The sequence below is a fragment of the Oryza sativa genome, chromosome 3 (genome assembly GCF_034140825.1).
Source record: "Oryza sativa Japonica Group chromosome 3, ASM3414082v1".
In the NCBI taxonomy this organism is placed as follows: Eukaryota; Viridiplantae; Streptophyta; class Magnoliopsida; order Poales; family Poaceae; genus Oryza; species Oryza sativa.
This window is the reverse complement of record NC_089037.1, coordinates 10,599,682-10,617,207: the sequence shown is the minus strand read 5'-3', so window position 1 is coordinate 10,617,207 and position 17,526 is coordinate 10,599,682. Positions and strand designations below refer to the sequence as shown.

Below are 17,526 nucleotides of genomic sequence, written 5' to 3'. Positions count from 1 at the left end.
ACTAGTAAGGAAGGTTTATTTCTTCTCGTCTGTATTTGCATGCCATCTAAATCATATTTTTTAAAAAAAATAACAAGAAAGAAAAATATATGATATATCACTATATAAAGGGGTAAGTTTAAATTCAACTTACGCTACATAGCCAAATTTATTAATTTTTCTACTTTGATTTTTTTTTCCGGGACAGCTGAAGGAAGGTCATCCAATTTCATTAAGGTTTGGGAAATGATCTATACTTACATATTTATGTACTGATATCTCACATATTTATCTATCTTATTAAAACATTAAAATGAGAGGGACATCCTTTCTCCGGGGGAAAAAAATCCACCTCCCTAGTGTAGTACTACATGATAGGTAGAAATGGTGGCAACCAATAGTTATTGATACAAAAATCAATTTTCGACGGCCTCACCAGACTGATTACTGATATGCTATCTAATCCTCATTGAAAAGGAGTGAAATGTAATCATGTTCAGTGAAACTTTCTATGAGGAAGCAGAAGACAGTGAGCTGATATCTTCCAAAGCAGAGTACTTCACAGTTCACAGATAGTAGCTTCCGAGCTCATTATCTTTTATAGTATGTTTTTATTCCCACGCAAAACCAACAGGTAGATGCTAGATAGATACATAACATAGCCGGTGTTGACAGCATCATGTCAAACAAAACCATTCTCCGACAGCAACCAAACCACACACCAAGCTTCTCGCTGCTCACTTCTCAATCACTGCTTGGAAGCAGCTTTATTTCGATCATACACACTCGCAAAGATCAAATATTATCAAACATATTTTGGGGGCATAGGCATGATGACGATTTAGTTGTAAGCGTCCGGGTTGGCGATGAGGTAGGCCTCGGCGGTCTTGAAGATGCCGGTGAGGGACTCCTTAGCCTTGGTGATCTCGTCCTTCACCTCCACTCCGGGGAGGAGCTTGTACGTGGACTCCACCTTCACGACGCTCCCGCCGTTCGCCGCCGGCTCCACCTTGATGTGCGACGTCGCCGTCTCGATCGCCTTGCCGATGCCGCCGCCCTCCACCAGCGTCGACTTGCACTCGCACTTGTCCACGTCCAGGAACTCCAGCCTCTCCTTCATGTGGCTGAATGGCATGGCTGCAGAAAGAACAGCAGGTGAATGTAATTATGAACGTGTTGGGGATTGAACACGGGACGGACGTCATAGTTGAAACCACACACCCCTTGCCACCGCACTATCAAGTGCATCTCGGGGATGATGGAATATTGAGCTTAGTGGACGGCGGTATATATATATATATATACCTGAGGTGAAGTTGAACTGCCTGACGCTGCCGACGCTGCCGTCGCCGTCGACGGGGTGGGCGCTGGCGACGATGTGGGAGGCGATCTTGGGGGCAAGGGTGTGCCAGTCCATGACGGCGGCGCGGAACAGGCGCGGCGCGGCCACCGGCGACTCGATCTCGTGGGTCCAGCTGTTGGTGGATGCCATTGCCGTGACGAGCAGCTGCAAATGCAAATGCAGAGATGATCCGAGCTAAAGAGATCACTTGCTTTGCCGCTGCTCTGCTCTGCTTGAGTGGATGCCGGAGAGAGTGGCAGCTAGCGGTTTAAATAGGTAGCGCCAAAGGTGGGGGGTTGGTGAGCCCTGGCCTGAATGGGTCTGGTACTCTGGTGTCTGGTGAGCACCGGCCGGCGACGGTTCAAATTGGATGGCGCCGACGGTTCGTTTATCTCTTTACTAGGCCGGGGGGGTTGGAAGGACACGTCAGGAGGCCCCAGTTAGCATGTCGTTTTTGTCAATGTTTAGTTGAAGGCGAAGAAAGTTTCGCCGGGTTGGCTACACGGTCGTTGTAGTCAACGTGATGTTGTGATCACCATCTGTTGGATCATGGACTACTTGTTGGGTTGGTGTGATCAAAGTGATGCAGTGATCACCAATCTAAATCTTGGACTAAAGTTATTGGGTTGGTGTGATAAAAAAGCAGGCATTAACACTTGAGAGAACCCATCAAGTAGTTAACCACGGCATATGAGCTTTAGCTCGGTCTTAATGCCGTGTTGTGGTAAAAGGTGAAGGCAGGGGAGAAACACCGAGGTGAAATTCAGAGGATGCTTCGCCTCGTCAAAATTCTGCGCAACCCTTCGGGGTTGCTTAGTCATACAAACCTGACTACGGGGTAATCAAGTTTGAATATAAAACAACACATCATAAGAATGCTACGCTTAGTCTCAGTGTTTCTATTCAGCGTCGTCATCACTTGTTTGAGACGAATCAGCGTCTTCACCATACACCGTTTCATCAATTTCATCATCTTCCTCCTCTTCATCAGACTGAGCAGCCGCTGAATCCTGCATCTCCTCTGATGGAAGCTCAGAAACATCGTTTGGATCCTTGACGATCTACAAAAGTGAAGTACGCACATGATCATTAAATCATCATTAACTTATACACTAAGAATATTGACTCATTACGCAGTATTATTAATGGTTAAAACCTGAGCCATGAGCAATCGAAGACGACCAGAAAGCTTCAGTAAATCTTCAGCTGCTTTGTATCTTTCCCCACACATCTGCAAACGAAAAATGGTTTCTTTCAATCTCTTCAACTTTGGTTTTGTTTGTTTCGCATGGTAAACTCATAGTTGCAATTCCCCGAAGAAGAAAAAAGAAGAAAAACACATAGCTGTAATGGTTCATTTCAATTTTTTGTTTTGTATGTTCGACATGGTAAGACATGGTAAGCTCATAGTTGCGGTGGTTCAGTTCGACCTTTGAATTTTCAGTTCTTTTTCTTGACGTAGTAAACACACAGTTATAGTCTCAGTTTTTTTCCAAGTAATATTGATCAAAATCTGACCATGTTGTTGAAATTGGGAAGTGTTTCATTTGTAAATACTGGGCATGCAATATACTTTAGTAAATTTATTATAAGTTTGGGCAGCCAAATTGACAACCCCAGATTTGACATAACAGAAATTGGCCAGCATTGGTGGGGGCAACTTGATCAAATCAGTCATGGTACATAAAATAAAGATATCTATAATTTACTAGCACTGCATAGCATGACATCTTCCCAATCTAGATACACAGCATGCTTATTTCTTTAACTTTCTATGTGCTTTGCTCAATACTGCACATGACTTTTTAATTGATGTTATGAAGTGTCAATACAACATTGTTTGAGTTGTCAGGAGATATCTAAAATGGGAATCCATTGTTCAATGACGACTTGAGAACTCTCATGGGAAAACAACTACATTAGCATCCACTAGAGTGGATCAAATGGCTCAGATTGTGACTTGGCAAGTTCTCATCAAAGGTGAGTTCTTGCCATCATTGTTACTTGTACTTTTATCAGAAAAATAGGTCACGAAACTATATTCTGAAATACCCTGCCTGCATTGGTGGTCTTTAAATTAGAATCAGAATATGTTATCCACATTCTGCAGTCATTTAAGGCAATAGTTGCTAATAGCTTAACCCCCCAACTCCACTACAACACAGCATGATGACAACCACAACAGTAACATGTTTCAAATAATCTGCATAGCACACAAGAGATAGTACTGGTAACACATATAATACCTTCTCAAGGTCGCTAATTATTTTTTTAGATTTCTCAAAGGGGATAAAACGACCATGGATAATTAATAAGCAGTATATCCACCGCAAAACAACCTCTGCACTACCAGATCTGTAGAGAATAAATCAGCAATTGGTAAGCATACAAGGATAAAAACGAATGAAAATGCGTTGTGGGGGAACAAACATGGGAAAAGAGTCATGGACACCTTGTTTTCCATGAAGATACTAATTTTTCTAAAAGTTCGCAAGCATCTCCAGGCTTCAAGGATCTTAGATGTGCTCGAATCTGTTGAACCATATCAATGCATCAGGTTTCATCAGTTGTATATATACTGTAATGTGTAAACATGCAAACAGTTATATGGTGGAAGTACAGAACATTTGACTGAAATTCAGTTCTCACAAACCTTCTTGTTGGGTAAATTAGCATCGATTTTACTGCTGCTGCCAAATAGATCAGATAAAATACTAGTGGGTATGCTAGGATGACCTTCCATGCCCTGATCAACTCTAGAATCAATAACTCCACACTTCCGCATCATGTCTTCGATGCATACACTGTCATCTTCAATTCTTTGCATAGGAGCTAGACAAGCAAAAGGGTTTTTGAGCAAATAGTGAAGATCAATTTAACAGAAATACATGTTAAATATAACAAAATTTGTGTTTAATGTTAAAACTATAGTAAAACCTATAACAACTGAGAGACTAGAATTATTGCTCATAGCAGTTGTTACATTCTTGCCATGAAAACCACAAGGGTATAGGCCCCTGCAATAAATTGCTCCCACAGAGTTAAAAGTCTCTAGAGAAAGATCATATGGACACATAACGTCACTTATCTTCCTTTGAGATGGAGTTGGAGGCAAATGGGTGTGCTCTACACCCATTTCCCCACTCCCGAAAACATGTTTGTTGTTTGAAGGATCTTTTGTAAAAGACCAGGTTATTTTGCATGCGTATTCGTAGGCTAGGTAGATTGATCTCATGCACTCATGTATATAATTATTAGAATGGATTATAATAATAATTTTCATTTGTAACTTATAAGATGTTATAGTATATTTATTTGAAGTTTGCCCAAACATGCGGAAGCACACATATATGTACTATACAAACTTATGTGGTTCCACACTTCCACTAGCTAACTGTGCCAGTTATGTACCAGTTCGTATCTACACTGCCATGAGAACAAAAGAATTATGACTACTGAAGATGCTACAAACAGATGATTTACCTCTTTTCTCAATCAATTTTGTAGAACTAAGGTCACTATGAGGTGCAGACTGGATGTCACCACTGGATTCTGTTGCATTATGTTTCCTTTTCTTTTCCTGCGTATGGAGCTGTGGGAGAGGAAGGATTGCATCTTCTGCATTAGCACGGTCTAGAGCCGTTATAATTCCTACAAGAAAACAATTGAGATTTAGCCCAAGAGTAACCATTGACAATAGTTGAGCGTTCTGCAATGGAGGCAAGGGACCAAACAGAAGTGCAGGATTATGTGTATATCTATAGATACCAGCAGTATACCTTGCTTTTTAGCAGATTGGCCTTTCTGAGGCTTTGTGGGTTGAATCATGGGTAAGAGAACTCCATCATCAGATACACCCAAACTAATATCCATGCCATAACGAACCAACAGTTTGTCAAAAGACGGTTTCACCACAGATCCATAAGCCAGCAGAACATGTGCAGAATTAGGGCCATCTATTCCTTGCAGTTTTGCGGCAAATATTGCAAAACCTTGCTTAGATCTTGAAAGAGAGGAATCAGACAATGCAATTTTAGTGGGCTTCTTATTACGCAGGTCATCCATATTAGTCCCAGACCAAAAGTAGCAGACACCAATCTCAGAAATAGCCAACACATGTATTTCTCCTTCTGTATCATTAATGTCTGAACATTTACAGTCCACAAAGATCGCTGGATGCTCCATAGAGAGTATACAGCTTGAACTCTGAGTTTTACCACTACCCAACTTCCAAATGGCAACATAGCGTTCCCCAACTCCAGATGACAGAACATATTGGCTATCACCACTAAAAACCATGCTCCTCACAGCTACCTAAAAATGTTAATTTTAGGGTAGCCAATAGCAGAAGGTTAGCATTTTAGGACAAAATAATACGAGCAGAAAGATAAACAATCTCAGAAGTAGAACACACTTAAAGGACGAGGAAGCAAAGACACTCACTGGATGGCCAGAGAATTTTTGAATCTTCTTGTTATCAGAAGCATCAAAGGTCCTCAACTGGCCAGCAGCTGTTGCTAAAATCTCCCCATCTAATAAAATGAAGCAAAAGCAGTATTTGTTACTTTGAAGTTTGAGCTAGGGTGGACATGGTTCAGATAGAGACTAGATGTAAGTGCAACATACTCATACGCATGTTTTGTTACAGCACAAGACATATAATCAATATAGATATTAGATCCTAAAAGGCCTAAGCAAACTACAAATATCAGCAAAGAGAATATTTCTATACATACATCTTATTAATTGATAAATAAAGATTTTAAGCTTCAAATTCATGCAACAAGCTAAATCCATATGCATAATCAATACACCATATTTCAAGGAAGAACTCTGGGCTTTTTTTTATTCAATTCGTGTGTCCGACAGGTATACCTATGTTACATTTCCATCTCTACTTCGAGAAGAACATTAATGTTACATGTGAAAAGGGAACATCTCAAGAGGCACTTAGAACTCCTAGGCCATAAATTAGCCAACAGCGGGGCATCAACACAATAGCACGGCAAAATAAGTTGAAAATGTTATTCATTACAAAGGTTACAGAAAACACTCAACACTTCAACTATTATTAGTGTCCCTCAGGGCAATCAAGTTACAGTTGACAAATATTAAAGAAGACAGTTTAATATCCTAAAACATCAATATAGGTAAACCAGATGACCAACGGGCACACAACATAGGAAGTAAAGTAGTGTATGCATAGTTAGCAAATGGGGAGTTCAGTGGGGGTGAAACCAGACATAAAACCAGCGGCGTAATTTCATGGGCATACCTGGTGACACAGCTAATGCAGAAATTGCTTTTGATGAAGATTTAAATTTCTCTACAACAGAGCCATCTGAGGCATTGATCCTACAGACCATGCCATCAGTGCCTCCGGTGTACAAACTTCGCCCATGCTTCGAGTAGGCTACAGCTGTGACACCCCTGAACACATAAAAACAAGCACTCCAATGTAAGAGAACACATCTAGCTAAAGCTTGCGGAGATTAACATAGAAATTCCAAACATGTTCAAAGCGACAATCAAGGGTTCAATGAGCTTGGAGTATAGTTTAACAAATGAAGCCACGAGTTCCCATGGAAGCACCAAACGTACCCAGGGTGGCAATCAGTGACCCTCCACTTCCACTGCCCTGCGGCGACATCAAGTGCAAGGACATCTCCACTGCCAGTGCCAAGCACCAGCAGCGAACTCCCTGCCTTCCGCTTCTTCTGCAAGGCAAAAACACGAGCACACGATAGGCACACGGTACCACAACACCAACCGTAGAAGCTCGAAAATTCGGGGGCAATGCTCACCTTGCTCGATAGCTGTACCCACTTCATGCAGGTGTAGTCCAGTGCGAGGTGACCGCGCTTCGCCCCGGGGGCGCGCGCGCCGCCGCCCACCTCCACCGGCGGGATATCAGCGAACTCGGTCTGAAGGTGGCCGCGCACGGCGTCCCATACCTGCAATGGAGGTGGAAAGGATCGAGTTAGCCCATGGCATCATCAGTAACCGTGCAGCTCCCGGCGGTTTGGAGGATGGGCGGGCGGAAAGCTTCGAGCTCCATGCCTTGATGCGGCCGTCGCCAGAGGAGAGGGCGAGGAAGTCCGCGGCGGGGCTGAAGGAGGTGAGCAGGTCGCGGATGGTGGCGGCCGCGGGCGCCATGGCCGCCGGCTCGCGCGCGCGGCGGCGGCGGGAGAGGAAGGGGGAGGAGAGGGGTTTAGGTGGCTGCGCGGCGAAAGGTTTTGCTCGGTCGGTGTCTGTCGGTCGGTTTCGTTTTGTAGCCCCGCATCGGACGGCTGAGATTCCCGAGAGGAGGCTAGCTAGGGTTTTTCGCCCAAACCATTTCCCCGTCTCGACTCTCAAGTGCGAGTCGCCGAACACGCACGCATTTTTGCCCCCACGCCGCCGCCGAGGATGGAGTCCAACGCCGAGAAGCTTCGTGGTCTCACCATCACCTCGCTGGATGAGGAAGACGACGAGCCCGAACTGCCCCACCGATCCCCACCCGCCAGCGGCGGCGGCGGAGGCGGCGGCGCGGGCTACGAGGACGACGATGAGGAGGAGGAGGAAGAGGCGGAGGTGACGCTTGGTTTTCTGGAGAAGCCGAAGCACCCGGGCCTCCTCCTCCGCCACCTGTTCCCTAGCAAGGCCGGAGGCATCCCGGTGCGTACGGATTGCACGCGTTTTTGATGAACTTCACTCGCTAAATTGGTACAATTCGTCGACCAGGTGTTGATGTTGTGGTTTGTGTGAATTGCTGTATTGCAGGCGTGGTTGGATCCTGTGAACTTGCCATCGGGGAACTCGCGTTGCTGCGGCTTCTGCGGCGAGCCCCTGCAGTTCGTCCTCCAGGTGTTTGCTTTGTGGATAGTGCAGTTGTAGCTGACTACTTGTTGTTTGGGTGTGAAATCAATCACAAATAGGATTCAATTTTGTGCAGATATATGCACCGATTGAGGACAATGCGGCATCATTTCACCGCACTTTGTTCATGTTCATGTGCCCGTCAATGGCATGCTTACTCCGAGACCAGCACGACCAGTGGAAACATAGACAAGGCAATCCGTGTAGAAGGTGAATTGAAGTTCTACAGCTGTTTTGCTAATAGCCTATTGTTGTGCTGATTTTGACTGCTGTGGGTTACAGCGTGAAGGTTTTCCGGTGCCAGCTTCCCCGTAGTAATGCCTTCTACTCAAGTGAACCACCAAAGCACAATGATTCTGACAAGCCACTATGTCCAGGAGGTAGTTTTCTTTTCTTCTTTGGATGGCAGCTTGGCATTCCTTTCCATGTTTGGTCTTTTTCTTAATGATTCTAAGTATCAAAATGATGTGTTTCCTGCATTATGTGTATGGATCATCGGTCCTCACTTATCTAGCTGTTGTATAAATATCTGATTGATAATGACTTGTGACTTGATCGAATCTTCCATGTGATAAATTCTTAAAGCTTCATCCTCATTATTTTTTCTACTGTTGCAAAAACTTTTCTCAGCATGTCAGGTACTGCCTACATTATGTTCTAAAGTTAATAAGCATTTCTTCTGTTTTTCCCAGCTTTTTTTTGGTCTAGATAATCATTCTGTTCATTTGCAGAGACCCTGTGTAAGATTTATGTGTTATGCTAGTTGCTGAATTTTCTTGTGTGACATGCTTTCATAGGCAACATTTTTCTTTTTCAGCCTTGTTAAACTGTTTTAACTTTTATTAATAGGTGGCCATTTTTCATGGTTGAACTCTTTGTTTTAATTGATAGTCAAATAATATAGATTTCTTTCAATTATTCAACTATGCTGTCAGCTCCTGTCTGCCATTGGTGCGGTACATGGAAAGGTGATAAACTCTGTAGTAGCTGCAAGAAAGCACGCTACTGCTCTGAGAAGCATCAGGTATTTATAAGTCATTTTCCCGCTAATCGTTAATCTATATATGCCCTAAAGCATGCTTTGTTGAACTATTTTTTTTCTATTTGTCAGACACTGCACTGGCGCTCTGGCCATAAGAGTGATTGCCTACAGTTAATCAGTTCTTCTGAAGCTTCAAGCTCTATTTTTCCTGCTGTAGGAAAAGGTGATTGTATTTGAGTGCTTGATAAGCTTGTAAACATTGAATCATATCTCTTTTTTATAGTTTCATCTCTTTGCAGTTCCTGCTAGCAAATCTTGGCCAGAATATGAGATTGCAATCGACTATGAGGGTGCTTTCAATTCTGACAGTTGTGATGAGAGTAACTCAAAGTCCTTGGTGATGCAAAGACCTGGTAAACCAGATGATATGATGCAGTCATGGATGGATCAATTTGAGGTTTTAACCCTACATCCTCTCTCTCTCTCTTTTCTTTTTTTTTTCTTATCTGTTCATCTTTGTTTTTGTTAACCACTATTATTTTTGTAGGCTGATGCTGACAACAAATGCTGGGCGTCTTTTCAAGAGCGGGTCTCAAGAGCACCAAAGCAAGTATTGAGGTGAGATTGCATCAGTTGCTTGGATTCTTTTTTATATTTGGTGGTATACTGATCAGCCTTTGCCTGGTCAGAATAGTAGCATTGTGTAGTTAATGTTCTAATTAGCCTTTTTTAGTGCCCTTGCATATTTTTTTCTCAAAATATTATGTTACAGGAATTTGAATAAACTTGCTTACATTATGCAGATACTGTCGAGAAGAGAATGCCAAACCTCTATGGGCGTTATCGGCTGGTTGTCCATCAAATGCCGATATCCCATCATGTAGCTACTGTAGAGGTCCACTATGCTATGAATTTCAGGTTGGTCTTTTTTTTTTCTGGGGCAAATTCCGTCACTGAAATATAGTGGGTATACACTTATATCCAGTTGCACATTGCAACACAAGTAATAAATTTGCAAACCCTACTCCCTCATGCCAAATATCTTGCCCTTATATCTTTGCTGTATGAATTATTCGCTGGGTACATACTGTGCATATTGTCAGACACCAATGCATCAATTTTAGAGTCAAGACCCAAAAGTTAATGGCTGCTAGCTCAACTGCCTGTTAACCAGTTGTGATACCAGGCCAGACTGAGCCAAGATATACCCGACGGTGGCTCTTTGTTATTACTGGCTTGTGCTGGTATCCAATAAACCATGGCTTAGTGGGAATTCATACCCTGCTCAAAATAGTACTGTAAATGAGATTATCAAATACTTCTGCAGCCTTTATGTTGAGTTTGGTATTTTCTTTCAAATCCCATCAGTTCAAATTATTTCTTCTACTTAGTCAGTGAAGACCTACCATCCCTAAGGTGTACGACAGTAAGGGGCAAACAGGCACCCACCCCCTTTTTCACACAGACATGCTTACATATCACACTAATTTGTACTGCAGATAATGCCACAGCTGCTTTATTACTTTGGTGTGAAAAATGAGCCAGACTCTCTTGATTGGGCAACAATTGTTGTGTACACATGTAAAGGATCATGCGATCAAAATGTCAGCTACAAGGAGGAATTTGCATGGGTTCAGTTATACCCTACAACAACCACAAGGTCATGATAATGTTTATGGTTTATTTGCCCCCACAGAGTAAGCTTTGTAATGGCCTACAGGTGCGGAACATCTCCATTTGTTTTCTCCGTTGAACGCTAATAATCACTCTGTGTATTTTCCTCAAGTCTTAATGTAGGCTTAGCAATTCATGAACAAGGACAAATTTGCATGTTTGTGCGTTTCCTCTGTTTACTGTTTGTTCGCTGTGAACTGTAAAATATTGTATCAGAAATGCGATTAGTTTCATCTAATGCACCATGATGATAGACTTTGGTGATAGGATGTTCCAGAAAGTGAGAACTGACTGCACGAAGCCCAATCTTTTACATTTTCCTAAAACTACTGAAGTAGCAATTCTTGCAGTAAAAATGTATATTTTTGTTACATTTTGGTCCATTTGTCATGTGTGGACGCTATTGCTGATTAGCAGTATGGGTTCAGACTTGTGTATTTTGCGGTGATCACTGAATTCACGGCTTCTCTGTCATATACATCTGCATTGAATGGCCTTGTTGCTTTCAATAACAATTCGTCCAAAAATAAATCCATGAATATTTTCTCATGTGACATTTTCCTTAAGCTGATAGCCCAGTTGGTTGGTCCCTCTGCCTGGTATTATGCTGGATAGGTTCGTTTTAGCTGGCGTGTACCTTGTGGCTGTGCTAGTCTGCACTATGCTAATGATAACTCCTAGTGATTTAACAGCATATTCTCTTGTGTTGATAGGGAGCTGGCTGAGATCATCTGCACTCATTTTTGACGTGAAGTCGGGAGCTCAACTGATCAAGACGAGATAGATTTGTTTTCCTCTACTGGGGATTTTTTAGTGGGGTGTGGTTTCGATGATTCCAGGTCAGTTGGTCGTGCAATGTTGAGCAGCGTAGGGCCGTGGTCCCAAATGCTTTGTGCTCGCTACATTGGCTTTGATCTGCTAGACCACTAGGGCCCATTTAGCGCATTTGATAACAAATATATGTGTTCCTTGTGGTCACCACCGTGCTTGGTTTAGTATATCTTTAGTGTTCGTTAAGAATCTTTATTTGTTTTCAGCAAAGATCTGTAGTCACTAGTCCAATTTGGCGTTTTGCTTGTATGGTCCGATGGGGAAAAACATACTTTCTTTTTTTCATTTTTCTTCATGGCTTTTTCATTTCGGTATGGGTACTGTATACACTGATACACATACATCCACAGTAGACTATATATACTCCAATTTTTTATCCGTTGAAAAATGGTTAACATGTTCCGTAGTTTTATATATACGCTTTAGCCATGATGCAGTATTATAGCCATGATACAGTACTAGTCGTCCTGGCCGACTTGTGTATGGAGAGTTTCCGCCCTATGTACCCACCCGGCGAGCTACTTGTCCATGTGCGAACTCGTCGCCGCCGCTCGTTGATTGGGTGGTGCCTGGTCCGGTCGTGGCTGCACGTCTCACTCTCGTTCGACCGCTGCCTTCTGCTGCCGTGCGTTGCCTGCACGACCCCTGTTTCTGCCCATGTTCCCTATAGTACTCACAACCATCAAGAACATGCTAATGTGCAGCCTTTTTCCCGTCGTCCTGAGGAAGCTCGAGCCAAAAGGAAACGGCAAAAGGAGGTCAAGTATCAACGCGACGCGCCCATGTTTGCTTGCCGATTCCACGGCCGGCTCGTCCGCGGAAAAAAAAGGCACACGCGTTGGCGCTGCCTCTGCCGCGCTTAATTTGGTGCTCGCGATGAATGATACGGCGCACGCAGGCGAAAGCATTTGGCGAGCAGGAGGAGCACGGGAGGTATCGTATCGATCGGCTGGAAAGGTCCGAGGTGGTAGTGAAGTGGAGAGCGCCGGATCCACCGGCACTTTTTTGTGTAGTTTTACCGCTGCGGATGCAGGCGACGCCGTGGTCTAGCAAGTGGCCGGCAAATAAATGGGTTTAGTTTGGTTGATTGCTTAATTTATTAATTGGTTTGGCTTCAGATACGTGCAAGTTCTTGGGCGGCACTGGCCCCAGCTTCCCGTGTTGACGGCGACCGGTACTGGCCGCTTTACAATAATCGCCGCTGATCAAGGGTCCATGAAGAAGACCAGTGCTGAAATTTGGAATCAGCTCAGAGATCCATCAGTGCGTGAACATGCTAATTCACGCACTCTCAGCTGTCTGTCTCTCGCTCCAACACCGAGTTCTCTGGGTCAGATCGGATCTGCATCTCCCTGTGCGGAATTCGTTCAAGTGGCAGTGATTACTGGTTACTTGCCCCTCGTTCTAGCGTCTCTGTTGTTGAAGTCTGTTTTCGAGGCGTTCCATATCTCTGTACTACTAGTACAGTAGTACACGTAGTACCCAGGTTAACAATTTTGACGAAAACCGGTTGCATTTCACAAAATTTTGAGATTTCGACGAGGCTCGAAGGTAAAAACCATCTGAGACCTATTTGAATGATAGAAAAGGAAAAAAATCTTATAAATAGTATGATATTCGTAGAACCTATTGGGATATAATTTTTTGAAAAAATTAATGTGTTCCGTGTATTTACTGGAATTTATAGTAGGAAAAAAAGAATAACGAATTAAAAAAGGAAAACAATTTCAGTTACCTCTTTTTCTAATTACCAATTGAAATTTCGATGATTTCACTCGGAATTTCACCAAAGCCGACCGATTTTCATAAGTTTATCGGTAAACTCTAGGTATTTGTATTCAAATATTTGTTTACGAAATTTGGTCGAAATCTACCGGTTTTTCATCGGATTTCACGAAAAACGTTATTCCGTCATAGCCCGAAACGGAAGGCCATCTCGGAACCGTAAACATGCGTAGTACATTATATTTGAGAGAAACCTGGTCCAATGTGATGTTACATGGTTGAAAAATAAAACTACTACTGTTTGGCGCTACTTACCAACCCAAACTAAACAAAAGGAAAAGGCATAATAACTGGGCTTCTAGAGGAGTAATTTGGCTTACATACCCTGATGTCCACTTTAATCTTTAAAAAAAACATCGTTATGGCCATCGCCATCACACACCAGTGATTAGCTCCTCAACCGACAACTCCACCTCCGGCAGCTACATCGCCGAAACTAGTACCACGCCACTGACAGGTGGGTCAGTGTCGACGCAATGGCCCACCCGTCAGCGACGCGGAGGAACAGCCCGCTTCGTTTGAGCGAGGTGGTGGCACGGCCGTTGATGGGGACGCGTGTTTAAACGTTGGAGAAAAGTCACCGCGTCATGTGCAATCGCCTCGCGACGTCGCTTGCCCCTGGGCTGGTTACAACTGGCCGCCACTGGTTAATTAACCCCCCGTTTATAACCGAGCAAAAAAAAAAGCCAGAGAAAATTACCATACAAAACCCGTAGGGCCCCACGCGGGTGGCCCCACCGGTCATACGCCCACGCGAGAGGATCAAGTCAAATTACCGGGCGACAGCGGGGAAAGGAGTAGAAGCATCGCATCTCGCAACGCGTTGGCTGGCTATTCCCCTCCCCTTTTACCACCACCACCTTCCCCTTCGGCCTTCTCCTTCTCCTCCTCCTTCCTCCTCCTTGCAGCGGCCGGGTCAGGGGGTTGATTCGATTTCGATTCCGATTTCGCGTCTCCCCAGATTTCCCCTTCCATTCCGCCTCCCGATCGCTCAGACAGCCACCGCAATCCGCTCTCCGAGGCCAACGTGCGCGCTTCGCTCGCTCGCGGGTCGCGGCACCACTCCGCCTCGCCCTTTCTCTTATTAATTCGCCTCCAACTCCGCGGTTCAAAACCTCCTCGGCTTCTTCCTCCACCACCACCACCACCACCACCACTCCGCGCCGCCGACGCCGCCGCCGTCGCCGTAGACGCGGTATACCGGTGATTCCTTGCCTGCATTTTTGATTTGCTGCTTTTGGGTTGGGGGAGGAGGGTTTGTTTGTTTATTTGTTTGTTTGATCGGTGTGGGGGGATCGGAGGAAGGGGCAGGAGAGGGAGGGGGGCAAAATGTGGGTGGCGGAGCGGGTGGTGGGGGAGCGGCGGATGCGGGAGATCCAGCGGTTCGCGAGGAACGCGAAGCTCACCGTAGTGTGCCTGCTGCTCACCGTCGTCGTGCTCCGCGGCACCGTCGGGGCGGGCAAGTTCGGCACGCCGCAGCAGGACCTCATCGAGCTCCGCCACCGCTTCATCTCGCACCCGCACCGCGCGCTGGCGGAGCACCACGACGCGCTGTCGAGGGGCGGCGGCTCGTCGTCCTCCTCCGGGCGCGCGGCCCAGCGGGACGACGAGCCGGACCCGCCGCCGAGGACGCTCCGGGACCCGCCCTACACGCTGGGCCCCAAGATCTCCGACTGGGACGAGCAGCGGGCCGCGTGGCACCGCCGCCACCCGGAGACGCCGCCCTTCGTCAACGACGTCAAGCCGCGGGTGCTGCTCGTCACGGGCTCCTCGCCCAAGCCGTGCGAGAACCCCGTCGGCGACCACTACCTCCTCAAGTCCATCAAGAACAAGATGGACTACTGCCGCGTCCACGGCCTCGAGATCTTCTACAACATGGCGCTGCTCGACGCCGAGATGGCCGGATTCTGGGCCAAGCTCCCGCTCCTCCGCGCGCTGCTCCTCGCGCACCCGGAGATCGAGTTCCTCTGGTGGATGGACTCCGACGCCATGTTCTCCGACATGGCATTCGAGCTGCCATGGGAGCGGTACGGCCCCTACAACCTCATCATGCACGGCTGGGATGAGATGGTCTACGACGACAAGAACTGGATTGGCCTCAACACAGGCAGCTTCTTGCTGCGCAACTGCCAATGGTCGCTTGATTTCCTTGATACATGGGCACCAATGGGACCAAAGGGCCCTGTCCGTATTGAGGCCGGGAAGGTTTTGACCAAGTACTTGAAGGATCGGCCGGTGTTTGAGGCTGATGATCAGTCGGCCATGGTATACATCCTTGCTACAGAGCGTGAGAAATGGGGTGACAAGGTGTACCTTGAGAATGGGTATTACCTCCATGGATATTGGGGTATCTTGGTTGATAGGTATGAGGAAATGCTTGAGAATTACCATCCAGGACTTGGTGATCACCGGTGGCCACTGGTCACTCACTTTGTCGGATGCAAGCCGTGTGGGAAGTTTGGGGATTACCCTGTGGAGAGGTGCCTCAAGCAGATGGAGCGTGCTTTCAATTTTGGGGATAATCAGATCTTGCAAATGTATGGGTTTACACACAAGTCGCTTGGCAGCAGGAAGGTGAAGAGGATCAGGAATGAGACTAGCAACCCACTTGATGTCAAGGATGAACTAGGGTTGCTCCACCCAGCATTCAAGGCCATGAAGACTACTTCTACGTGATAAGTGATAATTAGAGTACAATGCCACGCGTTATTTCGTTCATTGTAGATCCTTTTGGGTCTAAAATCTTAAAAAGGTGTTCTTTTTGTAGACTTGGGTTGACAAGGGAGTTTGGGTTGGGATCAAACATCAAAGGATGGATATCTATGTTGTAATGTGAAATTTTAGGAGAACAATGGTATGTTTATTGCTGGCATAATTTATGTCTTACACTTCTAGAAATTGAGTTAGTGAAGGGAACTCTGTTAATTGATCACCACTATATATTTCTATAGAATTTCATATTTCTTATTCGATGAATAGTATTCTTCCGGTGATATTCAATGAATGGTTTAGATTTTTCTTTTGTCACAAGTGTTTTGGTTATGTCTTACTCAAAAGAATTTTTCATGTGCTTATTGGTACCTTCAGAAGGATATGGTTGTCGGCCTCTCTGCTCGCTATTAGTGGTAGTTAGGTAGCAAGATATCCAGTTTGTCACATATGAGAGGCTCGGAGCTCTCCAAAGTGTGCTTGGCTGTAACCTACTTTTCAGTTTCTATATTCCTGTTTCGTCCTAGCGTTCATCGTTATCCATTGTTTGTTTAAATCATTGAAGAGGGCCTGATGCAATACATCAATTCGTCAGCTGTCATCTTTATTCGTGGATTGATGTAAACTTGTTTGTGATGTATTCTTGTAACTGTTATTCAAGTCAGCATCCCACCATTACGAAAAATGACTGTTGTTGACAATATTCACAATTGTGTCATGTTAACCTGCCTCTAATTCTTGTTGTAAGCAACCTTTTCTGATGTCATATAAGTACTTGTCTTTGCAGTTTGCACAGAAGCGTCCCCCTGAAGATTTAGCTATTTTCTAGTGAGTTTTACAGTTTGATAGATACGAAGAGTATTTCTCTATCAAAGTACATACGAAGAGTAAATGATATGTCGTTGTGGAGCTTTGTTAAGTACTTAAGTGCACTGTGGGATTTCTTCGGCAGAATTTCTGCATGCTGATAGTGATACTGTGAATTTCTGCATCCTGATACTGATACTGTGAAACTCGGTAGATTTTGGCGCGTGCCGTATGAACACTATTGCAGCTGTAGATCTGGGAAATGTGATATTTCGGGGGAATCATATCACATGGTCAGTAAATTAAGATCGTGTAAGTTCTTGACCTGAAGAAGTCAACGATTTGCTTCTCTCCATGCTCATAGATTTCGGTTAATAGAGTTCATTCTCCAATGAGTTCTCTCGCATCTAGGTAGCTGAGTACAATTCATATTTGATAGTACTTTCTACACTGGTACTCTGGTAGTCTGGTAAAATAGAGTATTACTGTACCTTCTTCCTGTACGAGAGTAGAAAACTGAATTGGTCTGAGCAATGTTCTCTACTCTTAATTTTGTTGC

General features: G+C 44.8%; 4 protein-coding genes across 5 annotated transcripts; 2 read left to right on the top strand and 2 right to left on the bottom strand.

Annotated features, from left to right (window-relative positions):
- Nucleotides 1–570: 570 nt before the first annotated feature.
- On the bottom strand, nucleotides 571–1,564 carry LOC4332568 (pathogenesis-related protein 1). The gene is made up of 2 exons (XM_015775619.3): nucleotides 1,285–1,564; nucleotides 571–1,116 (listed from the first exon to the last, which is right to left on the bottom strand). The coding sequence occupies exons 1-2, from the start codon at nucleotides 1,469–1,471 to the stop codon at nucleotides 821–823; spliced, it is 483 nt and encodes a 160-aa protein (XP_015631105.1). The 5' UTR covers nucleotides 1,472–1,564; the 3' UTR covers nucleotides 571–820.
- A 431-nt stretch (nucleotides 1,565–1,995) lies between these two features.
- Nucleotides 1,996–7,563, bottom strand: LOC4332567 (uncharacterized). Its single transcript, XM_015775617.3, has 12 exons — nucleotides 7,382–7,563; nucleotides 7,126–7,275; nucleotides 6,923–7,038; nucleotides 6,597–6,751; nucleotides 5,765–5,853; nucleotides 5,101–5,635; nucleotides 4,805–4,972; nucleotides 3,975–4,153; nucleotides 3,774–3,853; nucleotides 3,568–3,676; nucleotides 2,478–2,552; nucleotides 1,996–2,382 (listed from the first exon to the last, which is right to left on the bottom strand). The coding sequence occupies exons 1-12, from the start codon at nucleotides 7,475–7,477 to the stop codon at nucleotides 2,221–2,223; spliced, it is 1,914 nt and encodes a 637-aa protein (XP_015631103.1). The 5' UTR covers nucleotides 7,478–7,563; the 3' UTR covers nucleotides 1,996–2,220.
- A 59-nt stretch (nucleotides 7,564–7,622) lies between these two features.
- On the top strand, nucleotides 7,623–12,044 carry LOC4332566 (uncharacterized). 2 transcript variants are annotated; one of them, XR_010739936.1, is made up of 11 exons: nucleotides 7,623–7,978; nucleotides 8,084–8,167; nucleotides 8,256–8,389; nucleotides 8,462–8,559; nucleotides 9,115–9,203; nucleotides 9,291–9,384; nucleotides 9,461–9,618; nucleotides 9,709–9,779; nucleotides 9,965–10,079; nucleotides 10,661–10,881; nucleotides 11,549–12,044. XR_010739936.1 is itself a non-coding variant. In XM_066308412.1 (10 exons), the coding sequence occupies exons 1-10, from the start codon at nucleotides 7,730–7,732 to the stop codon at nucleotides 10,826–10,828; spliced, it is 1,260 nt and encodes a 419-aa protein (XP_066164509.1). In that variant the 5' UTR covers nucleotides 7,623–7,729; the 3' UTR covers nucleotides 10,829–11,206. The 2 variants fall into 2 exon arrangements, 1 of the variants encoding a protein (XP_066164509.1); XM_066308412.1 differs by lacking the exon at nucleotides 11,549–12,044 and having other exon boundaries at nucleotides 10,661–11,206.
- Nucleotides 12,045–14,280: 2,236 nt separating this feature from the next.
- On the top strand, nucleotides 14,281–16,425 carry LOC4332564 (probable xyloglucan 6-xylosyltransferase 1). The gene has a single exon (NM_001417595.1). The coding sequence runs from the start codon at nucleotides 14,781–14,783 to the stop codon at nucleotides 16,125–16,127; it is 1,347 nt and encodes a 448-aa protein (NP_001404524.1). The 5' UTR covers nucleotides 14,281–14,780; the 3' UTR covers nucleotides 16,128–16,425.
- The last annotated feature ends 1,101 nt before the right edge of the window (nucleotides 16,426–17,526 follow it).